At 39.2% G+C, this 21195-nt stretch overlaps 1 protein-coding gene and 1 long non-coding RNA gene across 2 annotated transcripts in view; one reads left to right on the top strand and one right to left on the bottom strand.

Moving 5' to 3' along the window:
* The window catches only part of LOC147914383 (uncharacterized), a 36443-nt gene continuing 15248 nt past the window's right edge, over positions 1-21195 (bottom strand). The window contains exon 2 of the long non-coding RNA XR_015555432.1: positions 1-203. This is a non-coding gene — a long non-coding RNA (uncharacterized LOC147914383). The remainder of the gene's footprint in view (positions 204-21195) is intronic.
* The window catches only part of SPATA6L (spermatogenesis associated 6 like), a 57457-nt gene continuing 44119 nt past the window's right edge, over positions 7858-21195 (top strand). Inside the window, exons 1-4 of the mRNA XM_087444545.1 lie at positions 7858-11711; positions 12209-12346; positions 14907-14955; positions 18002-18043. Coding sequence (XP_087300671.1) covers positions 11442-11711; positions 12209-12346; positions 14907-14955; positions 18002-18043 — 499 coding nt within the window. The 5' untranslated portion in view covers positions 7858-11441. The remainder of the gene's footprint in view (positions 11712-12208; positions 12347-14906; positions 14956-18001; positions 18044-21195) is intronic.

Here is a 21195-nt window from a genome sequence, read left to right as displayed (position 1 = left end):
GTAAGGACATTTCTTCTCTATTTAAAAAAAGGATGAAGATAGGTGGTCTCAGGATTGGTTTAGTAGTTTGGTGATGTCATCAAGGATTCAAGTTCTTTCTATCCTTTCCACCATCCTCAGTCTGTTGACTTTCATCTTCAGGCTTGTCACAGTTGCAGGATGGCTGCCACAGCGCTTGACATCGCATCAAAACATGACAGCAGCTAAAGTTGGAAGGGAGAGGAGGCAAAAACAACTTTATTTATTGTGGCTCTCGTATCAGAAATAAAAATGTTTCTCAGAAACTTCCAGTGACTTCCCTGTATATCTCATTGGCCAGAACTGGCTTAAATAAATTATGATTCATTCTCTGGAGCTAGATGCATTGCCACCCAAGCAAAACTAGGGTTCCATTAGCAAGGAAGAAGAGCTTATGGCTGTTAGGTAGGCAGTCACATTGTCTGCCATAACTGTTGAAGTTCCTGTGCTATTTAGTGCCAGCCTAACTCTTGAGTGTCATCTCTTAACCTCCTCCACCCCCAGCCCAGGTCTCTCTTCTTAGTATGCTCATTGGCCTCCTTTCAGTCCCTCAACATACCAATTTCTTTCCTGACTCATGGCCCTTTACATTTGTTGCTCCCTTTGCCCGAATATCTTTTCTCTTAGCTCTTTAAAAGTCTTGCTAGTGGTCATGCTTTTCTTTTTTAGATCTTAGATCAAATGTTATACCTTTAGAGAGGCTGACTTGTCCACTGGGTTCAAATTAGATTCTTAATCCCTCTCCAACCTGTAACCTTCTATCTCACCCCCCTGGACATTTCCTTCCTAGCATTTATCATACTGTTATTATCTTATGTTCACTTATTTATTATATTTCTCCCCCCACTAGAATGTAAGGTCCACAACGGCATAGACTGCTTCTTGTTCACTCTCGTACCTCCATTGCCCAGAACCGTACCTGGCACATAGTAGGTACTCAATAAATACATGTTGAATAGATGAATAGGGAATGAATGAATGGAAACAAGAATAAAAGGAAAAGTGTAGGATTAAATAAAGACAGAAGAGGATGAAAAGAGAATGGGAAGAGGTATATTTTGGTAGGAGAAGAAAGGGTAGATATAATGACACCGGAAGTAGCCTCATCTTAGCCATTGTGGACTTTGGGGCCTAAATCCTGTGCGAAGGTACAGTGGACACTTTTTTACAAGTTTTGGAACTAAATCATGCTCTTTTCTCCTTTCTTATATTGGATAATAAATATAGTTCCTTGGAAATTGCTTTGAGTCATACTTAGCCTACTATTCCCATGGACATAAAACTAGCCAGCTGAAAGTCAAAGGAACAAATTAGTTTTTCCTGAAGAGAAATTACTTTAAAATGGAAGGATATGGACTATGTAGTCCAAAATGCCCCAGGACAGTCCCTGTGGAAGGGTTTGCATGGTATCATTAAGTATTGAGCCTACAAATGCCAATGAGTCAAAGTAGAAGCCAAAGAGTAACATATGAGTCTGACGCATGAACTCTAATTTTTAAAGTTTGTGAAATAGATCCCATGTGTGGGTCCAGATCCCAAATGACTTCAAGATTGTTAAAAGCTGTTCAATTGCAATTTAATTCCTTCCTTGGAAGCATTCTTGATACTTGAGGAAAATTCTCAAGAAGTACGTATGTTGAAAGAAATACTCAAAGTGCCAGCTTCTGTTTTAAATATTCATGCAAAGACCACTATTCTTATAAAACAGTGCTTCTTTTTTCCGTAAGTGTGTTTCCCTCTGAATTACTTGTAAAGTATTACACACCAGAATAATTTTCTTATCTCATCTGCATTTGAGGTGAATAGATCCACCATATTTTTTATTTAAGTGTATGTAAGACTTCTATTGAAGGGAATTTCATAGTGATGCCACCAAGAATGCCCTTGATGGGCTATTTTAAGACAGAAGGAGGTCCACGTAAGGATATGGTTGCTTTTCTTTTTTAAGTATGTGTTATAGATTTTTCAATTGTTATTATGAATATGTTTAAATACACCAAAATATTGAATTAGAGCAAACCCAACATCCATCACCCAGATCAACCGTTATCAACATTTTGCCACATTTGCTTTAGCCATGTCTTTTATTCATTTGCTAGAGTATTTGAAAACAAAATCTTAGAAATTAAGTCATTTCTACTACATACCTTAATAGGCATCTCTAAGCAATGTTGATATTTACCTTACATAAACACAAGGACATTATCATACCTATCAAAATTAATTGCTTGCTATTATCTAATACCCAAACAATAATCCAATTTCCTGTATAGTCTCAAATATTCTATTTAAGTTGGTTTGTTTGAATCAGAGTCCAAACGGAGTCCACATATTACATTTGGTTGTCAGGTCTCTTAAGTATCTTTTAATCTAGAGCATTTCCCCTCCCCCTTCCTTTTTTTTTTTTTTTAAATGTCATTGGCTTGTTGCAGACTAACTGGGTCAGTTATCCTTATAGAATGTCCCACATTCTAGATATGTCTCTTTGCTTTCTTGTGGTGTCATTAACGTGTTTCTCATCCTCCATATTTTCTTTAAGTGAAGTTAGCTCTAGAGCAACACTGCTCAATAGAAGTTTCTGTGATGACAGAAAGATTCTACTTGCACTATCCAATACAGTAGCCATTAGTAACGTGGCTATTGAGCATTTTAAATGTGACTAGTGCAAGTAAGGAACTAAATTTTAAATTTTATTTAGTTTTAGTTAATTTAAATTTAAATAGCCATATGTGGCTACCTTATTAGACAGTGCAGCTCTAGTGGCTTGGTTAAATTCAACTTCAACTTTCTTGGCAAAAGTGCTTCATAGATGCTTCCTATGAATCACATAAGAAGACATGTGACATCACCTTTAGTGATGTTGACTGATCAGTGCGTTCATATGGTGACAGCCTGATCCTTTTAAAGTTCCCCTAAAGGATATGATTTTAACATTAACTTTTTTAAAGTCATAAACTTTATCTTTATGCAGTTTATGAGAGCCATGGCAAGAGCCCAGCACAGTTCACTGAGCTCTTTTATACATTCGTAGTAAAAGTAAGAGAGGTAAACTTTTCTCCTCTGTATGTCAGACTGTGAGAAAACTAAACTGTTGAACATTTCAGAGAAAGACTTTGGAGAAGGCCAAATATAAAACATAATTATTTCTTGGGTCTTGAGGATGAGTCTACACTTAAAAAAATCAGTGATCTGGAAATGCGTTACTGCTGAAATAATCCAGATTGTTTCATGTACTTGGTTTTTTTTTTTTCTTTTCAGGCATTTGTCACAAATGCTAATGAACAACTTCACTTTGGAAACTCAATCTGCTCGTGTTATTCACATTTGCTAATGAATAATTCACTGGCTCAAAAGATTGTAGGGCCAACCAAATGAGTCTGAGTCCAGACATAAACTAATGGCCTAGAATAGGACTTTGAAGGTCTTTTTCACCTATTATTGAATAATAATAGTGCCCTTGGGGAGACAGCTGGCTCTAATAAGTGGGAATGAATGTGATGGAGAGAAGAGTCCCTCTTTCCTTACCTGCCACATTGTCAGATAACTTGGGTGACCCTTCTTTTTGCTATCGGAGGGAACTGATGGCAGGATAGAGAGCAGGACAGTGGTTCTAAAACCTGGTTTGACTAACTCTACCCATTCCAGACTCTGATGAAAACTACAAGCTCTCTTCCCAGGAAAATACACATATGCACATGCATGAAAGGCTGCCTATCACTTTAGGGGCTTTAGGACCTCTGAGACAGCCAGGGATCATAGGATAAGATACCCTGCACTGGAAGCAGAAGTAGGAGACACACTTGTATGGATATTTTCATGGCATGCAGTATATAGGATGCAGCCTCAAAAGCCGAAGAAGCCAATTCCTGGTCCTCACTATCTTCCCAGATTTATCCTTTCTGTGTTTTATGTTTTCTACTTGTTTTAGTTTGTTTTCCTTTTTGGACTACATAATGCACATACTTGGCAAAAATATTCAAAAAGTACCTAAGGATAGTCAATGAAAAGTACATTTCTTCTCTATCTCTCTACTCTAGGTCCTCTCTCCAGAGTCATCCACTATTAGCAGTTTCTAATGTATCCCTTCAGGAATATTCTAAGCATATATGTACATATATTCCTTATCTCTTCCAAATGGCAGCACACTTCACACATTTTTTGTTCCATGCTTGTTTTTTTTCTTTAGTCCTATAATTGAGAGTATTTATTGCTAGGACTTAGAGCTCTGCTTTGTTCTTTTTCCGTGCTACATAGTATTCCATCTTGAGGCATAACCATAATTGATTTAATGACCCTACTTAATAAACATGTAGGTGGTTTCCAGTATTTTTTTAACTACAAATAATGCAGCATATGTTTTTGTGTACTTGTGAAAGTATACCCATACCTAGCAGTGGAATTGCTGAGTCAAATGAAAAATTTTGATAGTAACGAAGTACTCTCCAGAGAAGTTACATGTGGTAAGCAGAATAAGGGACCTCAAAGATATTCATGTCCTAATCCCTGGAACCTACTAATATGTTACCTTCCATGGCAAAGGAAAATTAACATTGCAGATGGAATTAAGGTCACTAATCAGCTGATCTTAAAATAGGGAAATTATCCCGGATTATCCAAGTGGGCCTGATGTCATCACAAAGGTCCTTAAAAGTAGAAGAGAGAACCAGAGAGATGGCAGGATGAGAAGGACTTGACTTAATGCTGCTGGCTTTGAAGATGGAGGGGAGCTATAAGCCAAGGAATGTGGGCAGCCTTTAGAAGCTGGAGAAGCAAAGAAACGGAAAAGGCAAGGAATGCAGCAGCCTTGCTTTTAGCCCAGTGAGATCTGTGTTGGCTTTCTGATCCGCAAAACTAGGAAATAATAAATTTGTCTTGTTTCAAGCCATTACGTTTGCGGTAATTTGTTACAGTAGCCATAGAAAATTAATACATTATGTGTGTTTACACTCCTACCAATACATAATGTGTTTCCTCACACTCCTGCCATTAGTGCCTCCTTTTTTTTTATAGTTTCCTTCCCTCATATGAATACTGCTTCCTACATTATTTGAAAAGAAATGTTTACAATTTGGTGTCCTATAATTAATTTTTTTAGTTAAAAGGAAAATCTCAGCCATAATTATCTGTCATTCTTTTGTTCTTTGCTAATTATAATTAACTCTTTGGAAAATTCCCATTTGGGGCATGTGCCATTTTCTTGGAGGTGGCCAGGATGTGAGCAGAATATGCTGATACATCATTTCAACAATGCTGATATTACTGCTGACCAGCCTGCACTGCAGAAACACTCTGGGAATAAGAGTTTTTCAATGGGATTTGTTTTCTGCCACCAAGAGGTCGCTACATAGGTAATAAAGCGAATCTCTGGAAGTGGTGACAGCCCAACCCTTGAACAGCTCTGCTTGGCCTCCAGCGGAGGTGGCAGCCTCAATGGTTAACTGCTGTGCAAGGTGGGCCAGAGGCATTGTATATGTAGCAACTTCCACATCTCCTTGACAGCTGAGAGCCTTAGGTGACCATGGTGGGGGAAATTAACAGAGTGTAAATATTCCCTATCAATTCATTTAATATCCTCACTGGCAGACTAGCAGAAGTAGCTGTGCCTGGTCCTTTCTCATTTTGCGTGTTTAGTTTGCCCTGATGTGGTGGGACCTCCCCTTACCCATGTACATTACATCCTACAGACTGGCTTGACCATCTCTGCGTTTAACATTTATTCAAAGATATTTATTGAGCATCTGCTATGCTAGGTATTAGGATACAAACTCTGAGCCATACAGAGTTTACAGTTTATAGAGACAAATAGTAATCAACAATCACAGGAGCAAACGTAAAACTGCTATTGTGGCAGTTGTTACAAAGAGGAGATAACATATATTTGTAATAGTGAGATCCCACCTTGTCAGGGAAAGCATGAGAGAGACCTGGGTGGGATATGTAAATCTGTGTACATGTTCTAATCCATACCTACACTGGATGATACCCTAGGTAAAGAGTTAGAGTGAGGAAAGGAAAGAACCTAGAAACATTGCTTAGCTAGGTAGAGGAAGATGAACAGAGACAAAGAACGTCCAGAGAATTAGAGGGAAACCAGAAGAGGGCTGGGCACTAGGTGCCAAACAAGGAGAGTCAGTTACATCAAATAGAGTTCAGGTAAGCAAGGAGAGTCCAGGTAAGGCTAAGAAGAGCATAGGATGAGACTCTGTGTCTAGGGATCAACAGGATGTCTATGTTGGCAGGGGCAGTGATGTGGTAGGGCACACCTGTATTCAAGTGTGGCTGCTTCCCTTTAGCTGTGTGGCCTTGGGCAAAAGGCTCTCTGGCCTCAGATTCTGCATCTATAAAATAGGCATAATAATATCTTCCTCAAAGAGTTATCGTGGGGAGGAAATGAATTAGCATATGCAATGTGCCAAGCACTCTGCAGGTGCTCAATAAAGATTGATTCCTCCCTTCCGATATGTCTCTGACCACTTATTTATTCATCTGCTTTGGTTGTTACTCTCCTTGATGTCTTAGCATTGGTGTTGGTCACTTACCTGTGAGGGTCAACGAAGGTCCTGTTCCCATATATCCCCATACTAGTGCCAGCAAGCTGTTGTGAGCCGGCACTCTCAGTTCTCTGGATACTGTAGGGAGCCAAGCGCCCACCTGCGTGTCTCTTGGAATGCAGACAGACAGGGCACCAGGGACTGTATAAGGACACAATATACCCTCCTTCATCATACTGAGTTTTTCCTTTCCAAGGAAAGGAACTACAATTACTGAAAGGAATATCTAATTCTTGTCTCAGGACATCTTCCTGCACTTGTATTTCTGCAACTGCATGTATCTCTAATGCAAAATATTAGTAATAAATGACTCATCACAATTCAAGAATTTTTTTTTCAGAGACAGCATTGGCCTTCCCAGATTTTTCTGATTGCTTGGAAGCAGCCACTCCCTCTCCCTTCCTTCATTTTTGTCTATTAAATACAGTGATGGAGAAAAAAAATGCAATTTCCCTTACTGGTTAAGAAGTCTTGCTGTGCCTGCCACCTCTGATGGTTTTTATAGTGTAACCCTGGCTTTGGCAACTACAGTTAACTACCCATTGGGAGATAATGTAATTCACTGCTTGCATTAGGTTAACTAAACCCCAGAAAAGAGAGACTGACAAATGTTTCTATTGTGGCTAACATGGGATACCTAACTGTTAAAACTCTTTAAAAGTTATCTTTGTATTTCTAATTAGCACATGTTTAATTTCTTATTATTAACAATGGCCATGTTTTCCGAACCAAACATGAGAACATAACACTTAATAAGCAAGAGAGTATCTTTAGGGAAAGGCTCCTCTATTACAATTGGAATTGTTACAGAAATTCCAGGGGTTGGGACTCGTATAGCTACTAAAAATGGGTAGTACTTAAATTATAACGGAGCTATGATCACATTCCACTTTTAGAATTGGCACACTAAACATTTTAACATACTGATCGGGGGCCATAAAGAGAGTTGGTGGAAAGGAGACTAGGGCTCTTAGCATCTAGCAATCCGGCCGAAACGACAGTACCGGGTCATTCTGTCCCGAGAGCGCACACCCTGGGAAGCCGACATCGGGACCGCGCGTTCCAGGCGGAGCATAGGGGGAGCGCACGCCTGCGCCGGGGGCCTCGCTCGAGTTCCAGGGTGGAAGGTTGCGCGTTTGAGTGTCCATGGCAACGCGACGCTTCCGCCTTCTGGAAGCCTTGGCTCCAGCTCCGGTAGTGTGAGACCGGTCCCAGTGGGAGGGACCCGGGCTGGGGAGGACGGATGGGGGTTCGAGGGGGTGGGGGGCTCGAGAAGCTGCTGGGAACATTTGCCCGAGGGATTGAGCTAAACTAAGAAAAACCGGTCCAAGGCTCAGCACAAAAGGATCTTTTCATCCAGTTCTTTCGCCCACGCAGGGAACGATGCCTCTGGAGGTGGTGGTGGAGCTGCAGATCCGGGCGGTAAGAGAGATCGGCGAACCTCCGTTCCTTTCCCCAAATCAGACTCCTTGCCTAGGCTTCTTAAATGGTCCCGGGACGTTTTCACCACCTCCTCCCCACCTCCCCACACGTACATCATTACCTTTTGGGACATATTGTACCTGTCATTAAGATTCTCTACATTCATCTTCCCTGACTTCCTAACCTTTAGTTCAGCTCACCCTCGCCCCCTAAAGCCGACTTGTTTGTTGGCTTTATCCTGAAATTTTCTGTTCTTTTAAAATAACCCTGCCTTAAGTCCAAGAAGGATTTTATTTTTGTTTTCCAAGGTAAAGATTTGTGAAAGAATTTAAAAACCCAGCCTTTAAATAACCAGGGAGGAAATTCAAAAAGCCCCCTCGCTTCCTGATAATTTGCCACCTCTATGAACCAATCAAATATTTCCTAAACTACTTCCTCTAGAGATGGCTCTGATTTGCTAATTCCAAAAGGGAAATCAATCAATCAACGACTGTTATAATCATCTACTGAATTCTGCTTAAGTGAGGTGCTGTGGCAGAGTGACTCCACTGTTCCTGTTTGGGGTCAGTCATTCCTCTTATTTCAGCTTCCATTTTTTCAACCCTTCCATTTGTAGTTATGACAGATTGTCATGCAGCTTTGCCTCCAACCTATAGAGGTTTCTGTCCTGGCCATGATTACAAGCACAATGCCGACAGGTCACAGTCCCGGAAAATCTGGTTAGCCTTGTACAAGTGACAAATGCTGTGGTTTCATCAGACATGCAGCTCTGAAACAAAGGTCAAGATTTCCTGGATTTGCCCCACTTTGTTGACAGCAAACAGGACCAGACTATACCAATTGTGCTGTATCAGTTGTGAGCTCTCAAAATTCTGCAGCAAGATGAAGGAATTCTTGACAAGCTGAGTAATAATAAATCAGTCTTCCTCCTTATCAAGGCAAAAATTAAACAAGTTTTCATCTCACTTCGTTCAACATTACTGGTTAATTTTATTTTGATTTTTAAAAGGCATTCCTCAGTGTACAATTAATAGTGAAATCAGTTTTCTACTCTACAGTACTTAGGGTTCTCCAAAAACATCAGGTGAATTGATCTGTGCTTTAAAAGGCAGCAAACTCAGGTCCCAGCAACTAAGACAGGGGATTCCAGAAGTAGAACCAGGAACCAGAAGCTTATCTTCTCTAAGCCTAATTTTGAGCCCCCAATATTCAGCCTTGTGGACATTGCAAGAGGAAATATCATTGCTTCCAAATATTTGTCCTGAATATTGCTGCAATTAAAATAAAGGCTCTTTCTAAGGCTAAAAATAAAACAAACCAATTAGACCTTCACAGTTTGACTGACTCAGCAAGTGAAGAGGTAGTCTGTGTCCAGGATGTTATGGGAATGTAAATGATTTTATTTTAAGGAGTAGCTGTTTCTCTTTCAGTGTGCCTCACTCTCAGGAAGTTCATGCTTCCACCCAATCAGAGCCTACTTGTAACAGCCATTCTCCAGATTCCTATGTGCACCTCTATATGGCAGGTCAAAACCCATAATCCTTTCTATTTATAAATGCCGAAATAATTGGTCATTAAGATTATCTGAAGACACCAGTTCCATGGTAATTTAAAGGTTCTTATTTTCAGGTCGAGCAGCATTTAAACACATACCCTTTTCGGTCTTTCCTGGCAAAGAATAATGAATAGAGTCCACCCTGCATTTGGTGGTCTTTGGTCTTGTGATTTGGGGAGGCACCATGCATAAACTATTTTAAATGTAAAGGTAAATGTAAACAGAAATTTAGGAGTTAGTTATACCTTGTGCCTGGTATAGCAGCAGATTCCCCCTGATCAATTTCAAGTTAAATACTGTTACCTAAAGTGTGCTGTATACAGGGAAACAGAATTCCATATGAAAACCTATGATATACAAGGTCATCCTTGTGGTATGTATGAGAAAGCTTATGCTTTTGCATTGCAAAGAATTACGTTATTTTCCCATTTTACCACCTCAATAGAGGACCATTATTCTTTATTCAGTAGAGATGATGGGCAGCGGGCCCCATCTCCTGCCATACTGGTCCATTGACAGGATGACATACCCCCAAACTCTCATGTCCTCTGACCTCCTCAGCAACTTAGCTTTTATGCCGTCTGTCATGCCATGCTATTGGTTGTCAACAGAATTAAGCATGAGGCCAGAGTTCCATCTTTCCTTTTCTATGGGGACTATAGGTATACCCACCTTTAAGTGTTTCTTCTTCAAGTAAGTGCTTGGCTTGTTCTCTGAATGCTAAAAGACATTATTAGAGACTAGTGGCAAAGAAATATCTATTTAAAGATCTTTTGAGGATTTAGAGGGAAAGGAGAGAAAGATATGTACTATAATCTCTCTTCTCACTACCCAATCCACAAAGATGGAAGAGACAATAAACTAAAAACGCTTACCAAGAAAATCGGGGTTAAGAGAATATCTTCCCAACTGTGGCAACAGATCTTCAGGGAATACACTAGAAAAACCAGTGTCTTAGACTCTTAAAATACTGCTTAAAATCTACCTCAGGAAAAGAACTAGGTAATATTAGTATGTGGCTTATCTGCATGGATATTTACAGAATGAAGATCATGTTTCGTTTTCAAAGTTCAATTTAGAAGTGATACATTGATTTACAGGATTACTACAAAACACAAGTTTTACTGATGTCAACTTTTAAAAAACAGCAACATTATAATCACCAGCTTGGTTTCTTTGCCGTTGTCCTGGAAGTATAAACAGTTGTTGAATAAATATATAATAGAGGGATTTTTTTGCTTTCCGTAAAATGGCTGTGATCAGTAATGGCCAGCACGTGCTCCAGCCTAGCAACCCATCAAGATGGTAGGACGCCTGAAATCCCAAAGGAAGCCTGAAAGGTCCTAAGAGGGACAAGCGGTGTGGCTGCTGGTTTATGTCAGTATCACGGCATGTGAAAACCTTCAGATCTCCTGATGCCATAACGAACGGGATGGTGTCATTGTTGTTTCCACAGTACAAAGAGGACCCGGGCATTGTCCGGTGAGAGCCAGCAATAGTCCACGATGCTGTACTGCGTGTAGCCCAGGAAAAAGCCAAAAGCTACGTCGGTGACATTGTGCCGCCCCAGCATGACCCTGGAGAGGCCCAAGATCAAGGCCCACAGTACTATCAGCACCCTCAGTGGAATGGCCAGCACAAGGTGGTTCAGGATGAACCGCGACATCAGGGCAGCCCTGGTGGCATGGCCCGAGGGGAAGGAGTACTTGTCCACCGAGAGGGTGACAAACATGTCCATTTGGTTGTGGGCCGGGCGGCGCCTACGGACCAGCCCCTTGATCAGGGCCACCAGCAGCAGGTCCAACAGCAGGGCGAAGAGCAGGTTCATCAGCACCTCGCGCCCGGCCCAGCTGTCGCTTCTGAACAGACAGTAGAGGGTGCCCAGCAGCCAGGGGATGCCGTGTCCGGAGATCTCCAGCAGCTTCATCAGGGGCCGCACGCTGCCCCAGGACGAGTTCTCCCCCGCGCACACTCCCAGCTTCTTGGACAGCCACAAGTCGATGGCCAGCAGGGAGCGCAGGGCGATGCCCAGGAAGGACGGGTTCAGGTCCATGCGGTCCTCCTCGGGCAGCGGAGGCGAGGGCGCCTGCGAAGGGCCGGTCCCAGCCAGGGGAAAGGAGCCGCGGCGGTGCACGGGGCTCTCGGACGCGCGGAGCCGGGCGCAGGTAGGGTCCGTGCCCGGCGCCCGGCTGCTGAGCAGGGACTGGAACTCGAACCTGCCGCCGCCGCCGCCATGGGCCGGGCTGCCGGGGCTGCTGCTGCTGCTCGAAACGGAGGCGCCCAGCGGGCGTCCCTCGGCGTTCCTCCGGGGGCTCGGCATCGCGGCGCGCGGCCCGGAGCCCAGGACGCCGCCGGCCTAAAGAGAGGCTTCCCGGCCCTGCAGTCTCTTCCGCTTCCGCACTGCCATCCTTTAGGGGCGGGGAGACGAGCCATCGAGAGGATGATTGTGACACCTGGCGGAGACGTGGGAGGAAATTGGAATTTCCAGTTTGAGAAAGCAGAGGAGAGGGGAGGGCGGTGGTGTTGGAGGTACAGGTGAGAGGGTGCGGAGGTGGGGGAAATTTCACATTGTCTGTGTGAGGTTAGGGAAAATAGAGCCCTGTTTAAAAAAACAAAACAAAACAAACTTGTTCTCTATTTTTCTTTTTTTCCCATTTTTAAGATTTCTTGTCCTGGAGTGTTCCTTCCTGGCAAGCAAGATGTGTACCTTGCTGTTTACCTCCTGAATCAGTACCTGGAGACAGAGTGCTTTCCCTCTGTGTTCCCTATTATGATTCAGCAGAACATGAGGTTTGAAAAGGTGATCCTGACTGTCTTGTTGCTAAATAGAGAAATTCAGATTTTGCTGTCTGAAGATCATTTAATGGTTCATATAAAGAACACAGTTCTTATGAAGTTATTTTGTAAATTTCCTTTTAAAAAATTACTTGAAGGCACCTCAGCACAGTGCAAAGCGGTAGATGGAGGAATTGCTTTTGTAGCTCAGGTCTGAGCCAAGTTCTGTCAAGCTACTGCTAAATACCCTGGTCGATGTTTTCTATTCTTGGAACTCCCATGGCATTTTCTAACTGGAGCAGAGAGCATTTTCTGAATATCCTTGGAGGTATTAGAGGCAGTTGCATTACATTTCTGACAAGGATGATGGATAAACTAGCAGACCTTATAAACAAACTTTTTTAGACTCAGAAAAATAACGAAAAATTATAACCAAATTAGTTAAATCCTGTATCTGAAATCCTGTAACAAAACAAGGAGGCTCTTCAGATTTACTGAGTTTCCTTAGGTCATACCTGGTTTGTTTAGCTACAGTGATAAAGGCCAGATTCCATTCCAATGAATAGGAACATGATGTAAATAGTCAAAACGTTACCAACCTTCTTCCCACTTTAGTTTAGAATGTTAATTTCATTACTACACAATCACTGACAATCCTTTGAAGTTTTTGTTTTGGAATTTGGAGATAGAATCAGTTTTAACCTTGAGAAGTCTAATGATTTTACCCTAAACAAGATCACTGAAGTGGTTCTTTTGGGGAGAGGATGAGTATGGGAAGGCTCCAGGGTAGAGACTATCACTTTTAAAGGTCTGGATGGTGGTGCCCAGAAAATGACGTGTTTCAACCTGAGAATGGGAGAGGACATGGTTGATGTTCTAACGGGCTAAGGCTGTATGTAATATTTTTATAAATCCCAGCCTGTTAATTTAAATAGAGTCTACCAAACTCTTTGGAAAGAGAGGAGAGGAATAAATGGATACTACCTTGGAACATACGGTGAGAATCCAAAGGAGCCTACTTTTACCATTTAGATGTTGGTAGTGGTAAAAAGTGGGTGGTGAAAATCTAGTCTATTTTTTCCCTAAGGATTTCCTGATTTTATCAATTTTCAGTTTTCTTTTGTATAAAATTTTAAAAATCTTTTTATAAGAGGCTCAAGGATACAAAATTGTAGAAGCACAGAATAATAAATCTGTGAATGACCTTGGAGATCATCTTGTCCAACCTCCTTGACTTGTAGAAGAGGAAGGTGAGCCTCAGAGTCACAGTCTAGATGCCACTGCTGCTCTGTTGCAAAGCTGTGCATTTGAGGTTACTAGTCAAACACATATCATGGACCGTTTTTCATTTTGTAAAATGCAATTATTTAATATTTTGAAAAATTGCCTTCTTGTGTGAGTTGTTTGGGTTCATATTCTAGCTTTCTTCAGTTTGTCTCCAGCTTTCTTGTATCTGTTCCATTCTCTAGCTGCAAATACTTGCAGCGGCTAGCAAAAACATTTTCTCCTCCTTGGACCTTCTGTGTAATTCAGGATTGAATGTTCTAAAGCATTTGGATAAACAAGAAATTACACATAAGGAATGTATGAGCCATTGTGTTTAAGCAATTCATGTTGATCGTTTACTCCCCAAGATCACACTTGAGAAAATCCTTAGATGTGGATGAAGTGAAGGGATGCAATTACTGTAATAATTTAGGGGAAAAAAACCCCCTCACCTACATTTGCATGATAAAGCAAGTAAGGCAAAAATGTATTACAGGGGACAAGCCTCCAGTTTTGTAGTTAAAGCAGGCCTTACGTGGGATCAAGAGCAGATTTTAAGCACACTTAAGTTTAAACTCCTTTGAAATCAGAACTTGAATGCCTGAAATCAAACTCTGATGAAAACTTTTTGTTTCTTACAGAGTTCTAGAGTTTGTGGAGAGGGGTGTGGTATGCCTTTTATTTTAGTCCTATCCTGTGCCCTTTTATCTCAGGGACAAAATAAGCAGATTTGGCAGTGGCTAGAGAGGTATCACGGTGTTTTTCTTGTGCTTCATGATGCACTTAAAACTTATGAGGTTCTCCCTCTCTCTGGTTATTTTTGGATTCTGTGGGAGTGTAGCTACTAGCACTTAGCTGTTCTTTTGTGTTACACGTGGCATTTTTGTTTATGTTCCTTTTTAGCACAACCAATTGCTTGGAAGGAGAAGTCATTCATTCAGTTAACATTTAATGAGTATCTGTGGGATGCAGAATGTTTTTCTAGGTTCCCAAACAAGTTTCTGCGGTTGATGCCAGATGTGCTTTTAGCAACAAACTAGGGCTAGGTCATGCTAATGACATTTTGAGCACATGGTAGATGCAGTTGACTCAAATTTTCCTTGTCCTTGGTGGTGGTGTGTTAATTCTCATTCGTTTATTCTGTAATCATTTGTTGAACTTTTAACCACATACCTTTTAAAGGTACTTCTGTTGAAACCTAAATAATATATGGCTGGATTTGACATGTGTTAATTATTTGGAAGAATATAATCTATAGTTTCTGTAAGTATATATTAATAAAACTTTGGAAATTTCTTTTCTCCATTTTTTTCTTGCAGGTATTTGAAAATGCAATCGATCCTGGAGCTGTAGTAGACATTTTAGAAAGTAGGTACTCTCAGAAAAAAAAGAGAGAGAGACTATTGTGTGTATGTAATTCACAGATATAAAATTCTGCTATTGTCTAAGTTATAATACTTCCATGTTTGATCCATATTTATATTCAAGAGAGTCTATGTACAATTTGAATCATGCTTTTGATTCTAATACAAACCCTTTTCTAGATATAGATGAGATTTACTGGATGGTACAATTCTGTTTGTTCATTTATTTATTTTGGTTTTTGTATATTTATAGTTGTGTATCATCACCATAATCAATTTTAGAACATTTTCATCACCACAGAAAGAAATCCTATACCCATTCTTTCTTATCCCTCCCAGTCCTAGGCTACTACTAACTAATCTTTCTGTTTCTATAGATTTGCTTATTCTGGATATTTCATATAAATGAAATTGTACATGTGGTCCTTTGTGACTGGCTTCTTTCACTTAGCATCATGTTTTCAGGGTTCATCCTTGCTCTGGTGCATGTCAGTACTTCATTTCTTTTTATGGCCAAATAATGTTCCATTGTATGGATATACCACATTTTATTTATCCATTTATTAGTTGGTGGACATTTGGATTGTTTTCAGTTTTGGGCAATGATGAATAATGCTGCTATGAATATTTGTGTACAAGTTTTTTTGTGGACATAGGTTTTCATTTCTCTTGGGTACATACATAGGAGTGGAATTGCTGGGTTGTATGGTAACTCTTTTTAATATTTTGAGAAACTTTCAGACTGTTTATCAAAGCAGCTGCATCATTTTACTTTCCACTAGCAATGTATGAAGGTTCCATTTCTCCACATCCTGGCCCACACTTATTATCTGTCCTTTTGATTGGTAGCCATCCTCGTGGGTATGGTTTTGATTTGCATTTCCTGATAGCTAATGATGTAGAGCATTTTTTCATGTGCTTATTGGCCATTTGTATATCTTAGTGGAGAAATGTCTAGTCAGATCCTTTGCTTATATTTTAATTGGGTTGTCTTTTTATTATTGAGTTGTAAGTTCTTTACATATTGTAGATACAAGTCCCATATCACATGTATGATTGGCAAATATTTTATCCCATTCCTTGGATTATTTTATCACTGCCTTGATGGTGTTCTTTGAAACACAAAAGTTTTGAGATTTGATGAATTCTATTTTACCTATTTTTCTTTTGTTACTTGTACTTTTGATGTCATAACTAAGAAACCATTGCCCAACTCAAGTCACAAAGATTTATGTCTATGTTTTCTTCTAAGAGTTTTATAGTGTTAGCTCTTAGATTTTGGTCTATGATATATATTGAGTTGATTTTTGTAAATAGCATGAGGTAGGAGTCCAACTGCATTCTTTTGTATCTGCATATCCACTTGTCCCAGCACCATTTGTTGATAAGAATATTTTCCCCACACTGAATAGTCTTGGCACCTTTGCTGAAAATGAATTGACTGTACATGTGAGGGTTTATTTTTGGGCTTTCAGTGCTGTTCCATTGATCCATATATTTATCATTATGCCAGTACCACACAATTTTGGTTATTATGGCTTTGTAGTAAGTTTCAAAATCAGGAAATGTGAGTCCTCCAAGTTAGTTCTTTTTTTTCAAGACTGTTTTTGCTATTTGGGTTCCCTTGGTTTTCCATATGAATTTTAGGATCAGCTCGTCAGTTTCTGCAAAGAAGCCAGCCGGGATGTTGATAGGGATTGCATTGAACGTGTAGATCAATTTGGGGAATGTTACCTTATTAACAGTGTTAAATCTTCCAATCCATGAACATGAGATGTGATGAGAATTAATTGAGTGTAAGGAATTTAGAGCCTAAGACAAATTAAGTGCTTAACATTACCATTGGGGTGATGGTTGGTGAGGATATATTCCCTTGTTTCACTTGGAAAACCTAAAATTATGGGCTGTCTTGACTTTTAAATTTCTTAACATTTAAAATTCTGTCCTCATGCATTCATATAGACCATTCATAGGTCTACAAAGGGAGAATTTTACTTTTACTATATATTTTTACAGCTTTTTAAAGATATAATTGACATATAACATTGTATAAGTTTAAGGTGAACAACATGTGGATTTGCAAAATGATTACCACCATAAGATTAGCTAACACCTCCATCCCCTCACATCATTACCATTTCTATTTTGTGGTGAGGACATTTAAGATCTATTCTCTTAGCAACTTTCAAGTGTATAATACAGTATTATTAACTATAATCACCATTATTTTCTGTTTTTTTTGTGTGAGGAAGATTAGCCCTGAGCTAACATCCGTTGCCAATCCTCCTCTTTTTTTTTGCTGAGGAAGATTGGCCCTGGGCTAACATTTGTGCCCATCTTCCTCTACTTTATATGGGATGCCGCCACAGCATGGCTTGACAAATGGTGTGTTGGTCCATGCCCAGGATCCAAACCTGTGAACTCTGGGACCCCAAAGCACAGTGCACAAACTTAGCTGCTATACCACTGGGCCGGCCCCTTATTGTCTATTTTAAAATGTTTTCACTTCTAATATTTTGTGAGAATTATCTTTATTGATTTTTTGTTATATCATTTATGTTTTAAATTACTTTTAATATTTGAATTTTATTCTTGTTCTAATGGACATTGTACATGGGCTCACTATTTCTAAATACATTTTAGACTTAAGAAATATAAAAAATGTTATATTTTATGTCTAATTTTTATAGTCACATAGCTTACTGTTTTAAGCAAAATAAACTTTTATGGGTTAATGGATAACGATTGTATTTTGAATTTTTGAATGAAAAATTTATTGTTATTTCAGTGATTTATGAATATATTTTTAAGAGAGAAAATATTGCATCTGTTTTGTCAATACTTTAAGGGGACGAAATGCTGTTTTTATAACTCAGCTTCTCTTACTCCATGCCCTCGGTTTATTGAGTCTAGAAATATCTGTGTCATTGTCGGTATGACACTTATTATTAATAATGTAAATAGGATGTTATGGCAGTTTTAAACTTAGCAATTAACAAAAAACTCTGGCAATTTTCTAAAGTATTAAACTCTCATTTTTTCCTTTTTAGCCTTCCTAACCAGGTTTGAATTAATACAGCGAGTGCCTCCAGGTAATGTGCCAGTAAATGCATTTCCAAATTAGCTTAATTTAATTTAAAAAGGATTTTGGCACGACAGAATAGGGACTGGTATTTAAAAGTTGTGCTTTATATAACACTCACTTTTTTTCCCCACCAGTCTGTTGAATTGTGTCCACTTTCCAAAGAGTAACTTTATGGGTTTGGTGGCAGTGAGCATTACTTAAACAGGCTCTTTGACTTTCCATTTTTTCATAACTTTATCTAATTACCATCAAATAATGTTTTCAGTCTTGGCTCAGCTTCAAAGTTTTTGCCTTTGGCTGTGTTCTAATTTGTGGAGTGTGTGTGTGTGTGTATGTATGTGTGTGTAAAATCCAAAGCCATCTTTTCTGTTAGATGCTAGAACAGGGTTGACAACTACAGCCCCCAGGCCAAATCCAGCCTTCAGACTGTTTTTATATGGCCCATGAGCTAAATTTCTACATTTTTTAAAATTGAGATTGAATTCATGTACTATAAAATTCACCATTTTCAAGTATACAATTCAGTTGTTTTAGTATGTTCACAAGGTTGTGCAACCATCACCACTATCTAATTCCAGAACATTTTTATTACCCCAAAAGAAACCCCATACTCATTAGCAGTCACTTATCATTCTCTCCTCCCCACACCTCCTGGCCACCACTAATCTACTTTCTGTTTCTATCGATTTGCCTATTCTGGACATTTAATATGAATGGAATCAGACAATATGTGGCCTTTTGTGCCTGGCTTCTTTCACTTAGCTTGTTTTCAAAGTTCATCCATGTTGTAGTGTGTATCAGTACTTCATTCTTTTTTGTGGCTGAATAATATTCTTTTATATGGATATACCCGCACCCTGGTTTATCCATTCATTGGTTGGTGGACATTTGGGTTATTTCCACTTTTTTGATAGTATGTATAACACTGCTGTAAACATTCATGTATAAGTTGTTGTGTGAGTATGTGTTTTCAGTTCTCTTGAGTGTATACCTAGTAGTGGAATTGCTGAGTCCTGTATTAACTCCATGTTTAACTTTTTAAGGAACTGCCAAACTGTCTTTGGTTCTTACATTCTTAAATGGTTGGAAAAAAATTTTAAAAAGATGAATAGTGATGTGAAAATCATACGAAATTCAAATTTCTTCGTCCATGAAGTTTTATTGGAACACTGCCACGCTCATTTATTTAGGTATTATTTATGGCTGCTTGTGCAGTGACAGTGACAGAGTTGACTGCAGTGACAGAGTTGAGTAGCTATGACCACATGGCCTGCAAAGCCTAAAATATTTACTGTCTGGCCCTTTGCAGAAAAAATTTGTGACTGCTGTGCTAGAATCATGGGACTTTAGGAAGAAACTGTTCTATGGTGCCTTTGCTTTGTGGTGTGTCTTGAATGGCACGAGACCTGAGGTAGTGAGAGAGAGTAGGAACTGCCACCTGGTGGCACCAATTCTCATGCATAGTTTCTCAATGTGGCAGATCATTGGTGATTTTAGAGTCATTTGCGTGAGTGTGTGTGTGTGTGTGTGAGAGAGAGAGAGAGGGAGGGAGGGAGAAACAGAGAAAGAGAAAGAGTACTTAAAAGTCAGAAACACTTCTAATTCTCTTCTGATCTTTGCTGTTATATGTTTTTGCCTTTTCCATTCCCCAAAATGAAAATAGCTTCACAGTTTTTACTTGTTATAAAAAGCATCTCCAAATGATGAGACAACTTTTATTTATATAATTTTGGTGAACATGTTTCTTGATATTTCTCTGTGGATAGAAGAACACATAGATATGGAATTTTTACATAAATGGTGTCATATACATTTTCCTCTATTATCAGCTTCCCCCATTTTATATCGCTGTTTTGTTGTCATTTCTGGAAGCATAGATCTATGTCATTATTTTTAATAGCTATGAAGAATTTCATTAATTTACTTATGTGTTTTTATAGGTCTATAAATAGTGTGTACATAATATTTTGGGTTTTGCTCTTTCACTCTACATTATTACCTGTGGTTTACTTATTTGTCATTTTCAATAGCTATGTATTTTTCCATAGTGTTATAATTATTCTTAAGTTGATATTGTTTAGCATTTAGGTTTTCTTTGTCTTTCACGTATTTATAAAAAGTATTTTTTCTCTTGGTATATTTTTAAAGAGTAGAATTACTAGATTGAACCCCTCTTGTAACCTGGGAGTAAAATGATCCCCAGGAAACTGATAAGTTTCCATTATTTCTACTGCATTCAACAGTGGCTAGCCTGCCCATTCCCAGATCCTAGCTAATGTTGGGTATTATCATTTGGATTGATTGTGTTTACAAAGTGTGTAATAATTTCTTTAAAATATATTTTACTATATCTTCTGGCCCCTTCTTTTTAGGTATAATTGTGACAACCTTAAATATAAAATTTACTTCTTTTTTTTGGCCTATTTATTTAAAAATTTTTTCAATTATTTTGAGATCATAATGGTTTATAACATGGTGTAATTTAAGGTGTTCATTATTATTTATCAATTTCTGTATAAACTGCATCGTGTTCACCACCCGCAGTCTAATTTTTATCCGTCACCATACATATGTGCCCCTAACCCCCTTTTGCCCACCCCTGAGCCCCCTTCCACCTGGTAATCACTAATCTGTTCTCTTTATCCCTGTGTTTGTTTATCTTCCACAAATGAGTGAAATCATGCAGTATTTGTCTTTCTCTGTCTGGCTTATTTCGCTTAACATCATACCCTCAAGGTCCATCAATATTATTGTTGCAAATGGGACGATTTTGTCTTTTTTTATGGCTGAGTAGTATCCCATTGTATATATATACCACATCTTCTTTATCCATTCATCACTTGATGGGCACTTGGGTTGTTTCCACGTCTTTGCTATTGGGAATAATGCTGCAACAAACATAGGGGTGCATAAATCTCTTGGAATTATTGATTTCTTCTTTGGATAAATACCCAGTAGTGAGATAGCTGGGTCTCATGGTATTTCTATTTTTAATTTTGGAGAAATCTCCGTACTGTTTTCCATAGTTGCTGCACCGGTTTGCATTCCCAGGAGCAATATATAAGGGTTCCCTTTTCTCCACATCCTCTCCAACGTTTGTTAATTTTTGTCTTGTTAATTATAGCCATTCTGACAGGTGTAAGGTGATATCACATTTTA

The sequence above is a fragment of the Ceratotherium simum genome, chromosome 20 (genome assembly GCF_057802395.1).
Source record: "Ceratotherium simum simum isolate JZ-2026a chromosome 20, ASM5780239v1, whole genome shotgun sequence".
Lineage (NCBI taxonomy): Eukaryota > Metazoa > Chordata > Mammalia > Perissodactyla > Rhinocerotidae > Ceratotherium > Ceratotherium simum.
Note: the sequence above shows the minus strand (reverse complement) of the source record. Positions and strands in the feature narration are given on the sequence as shown.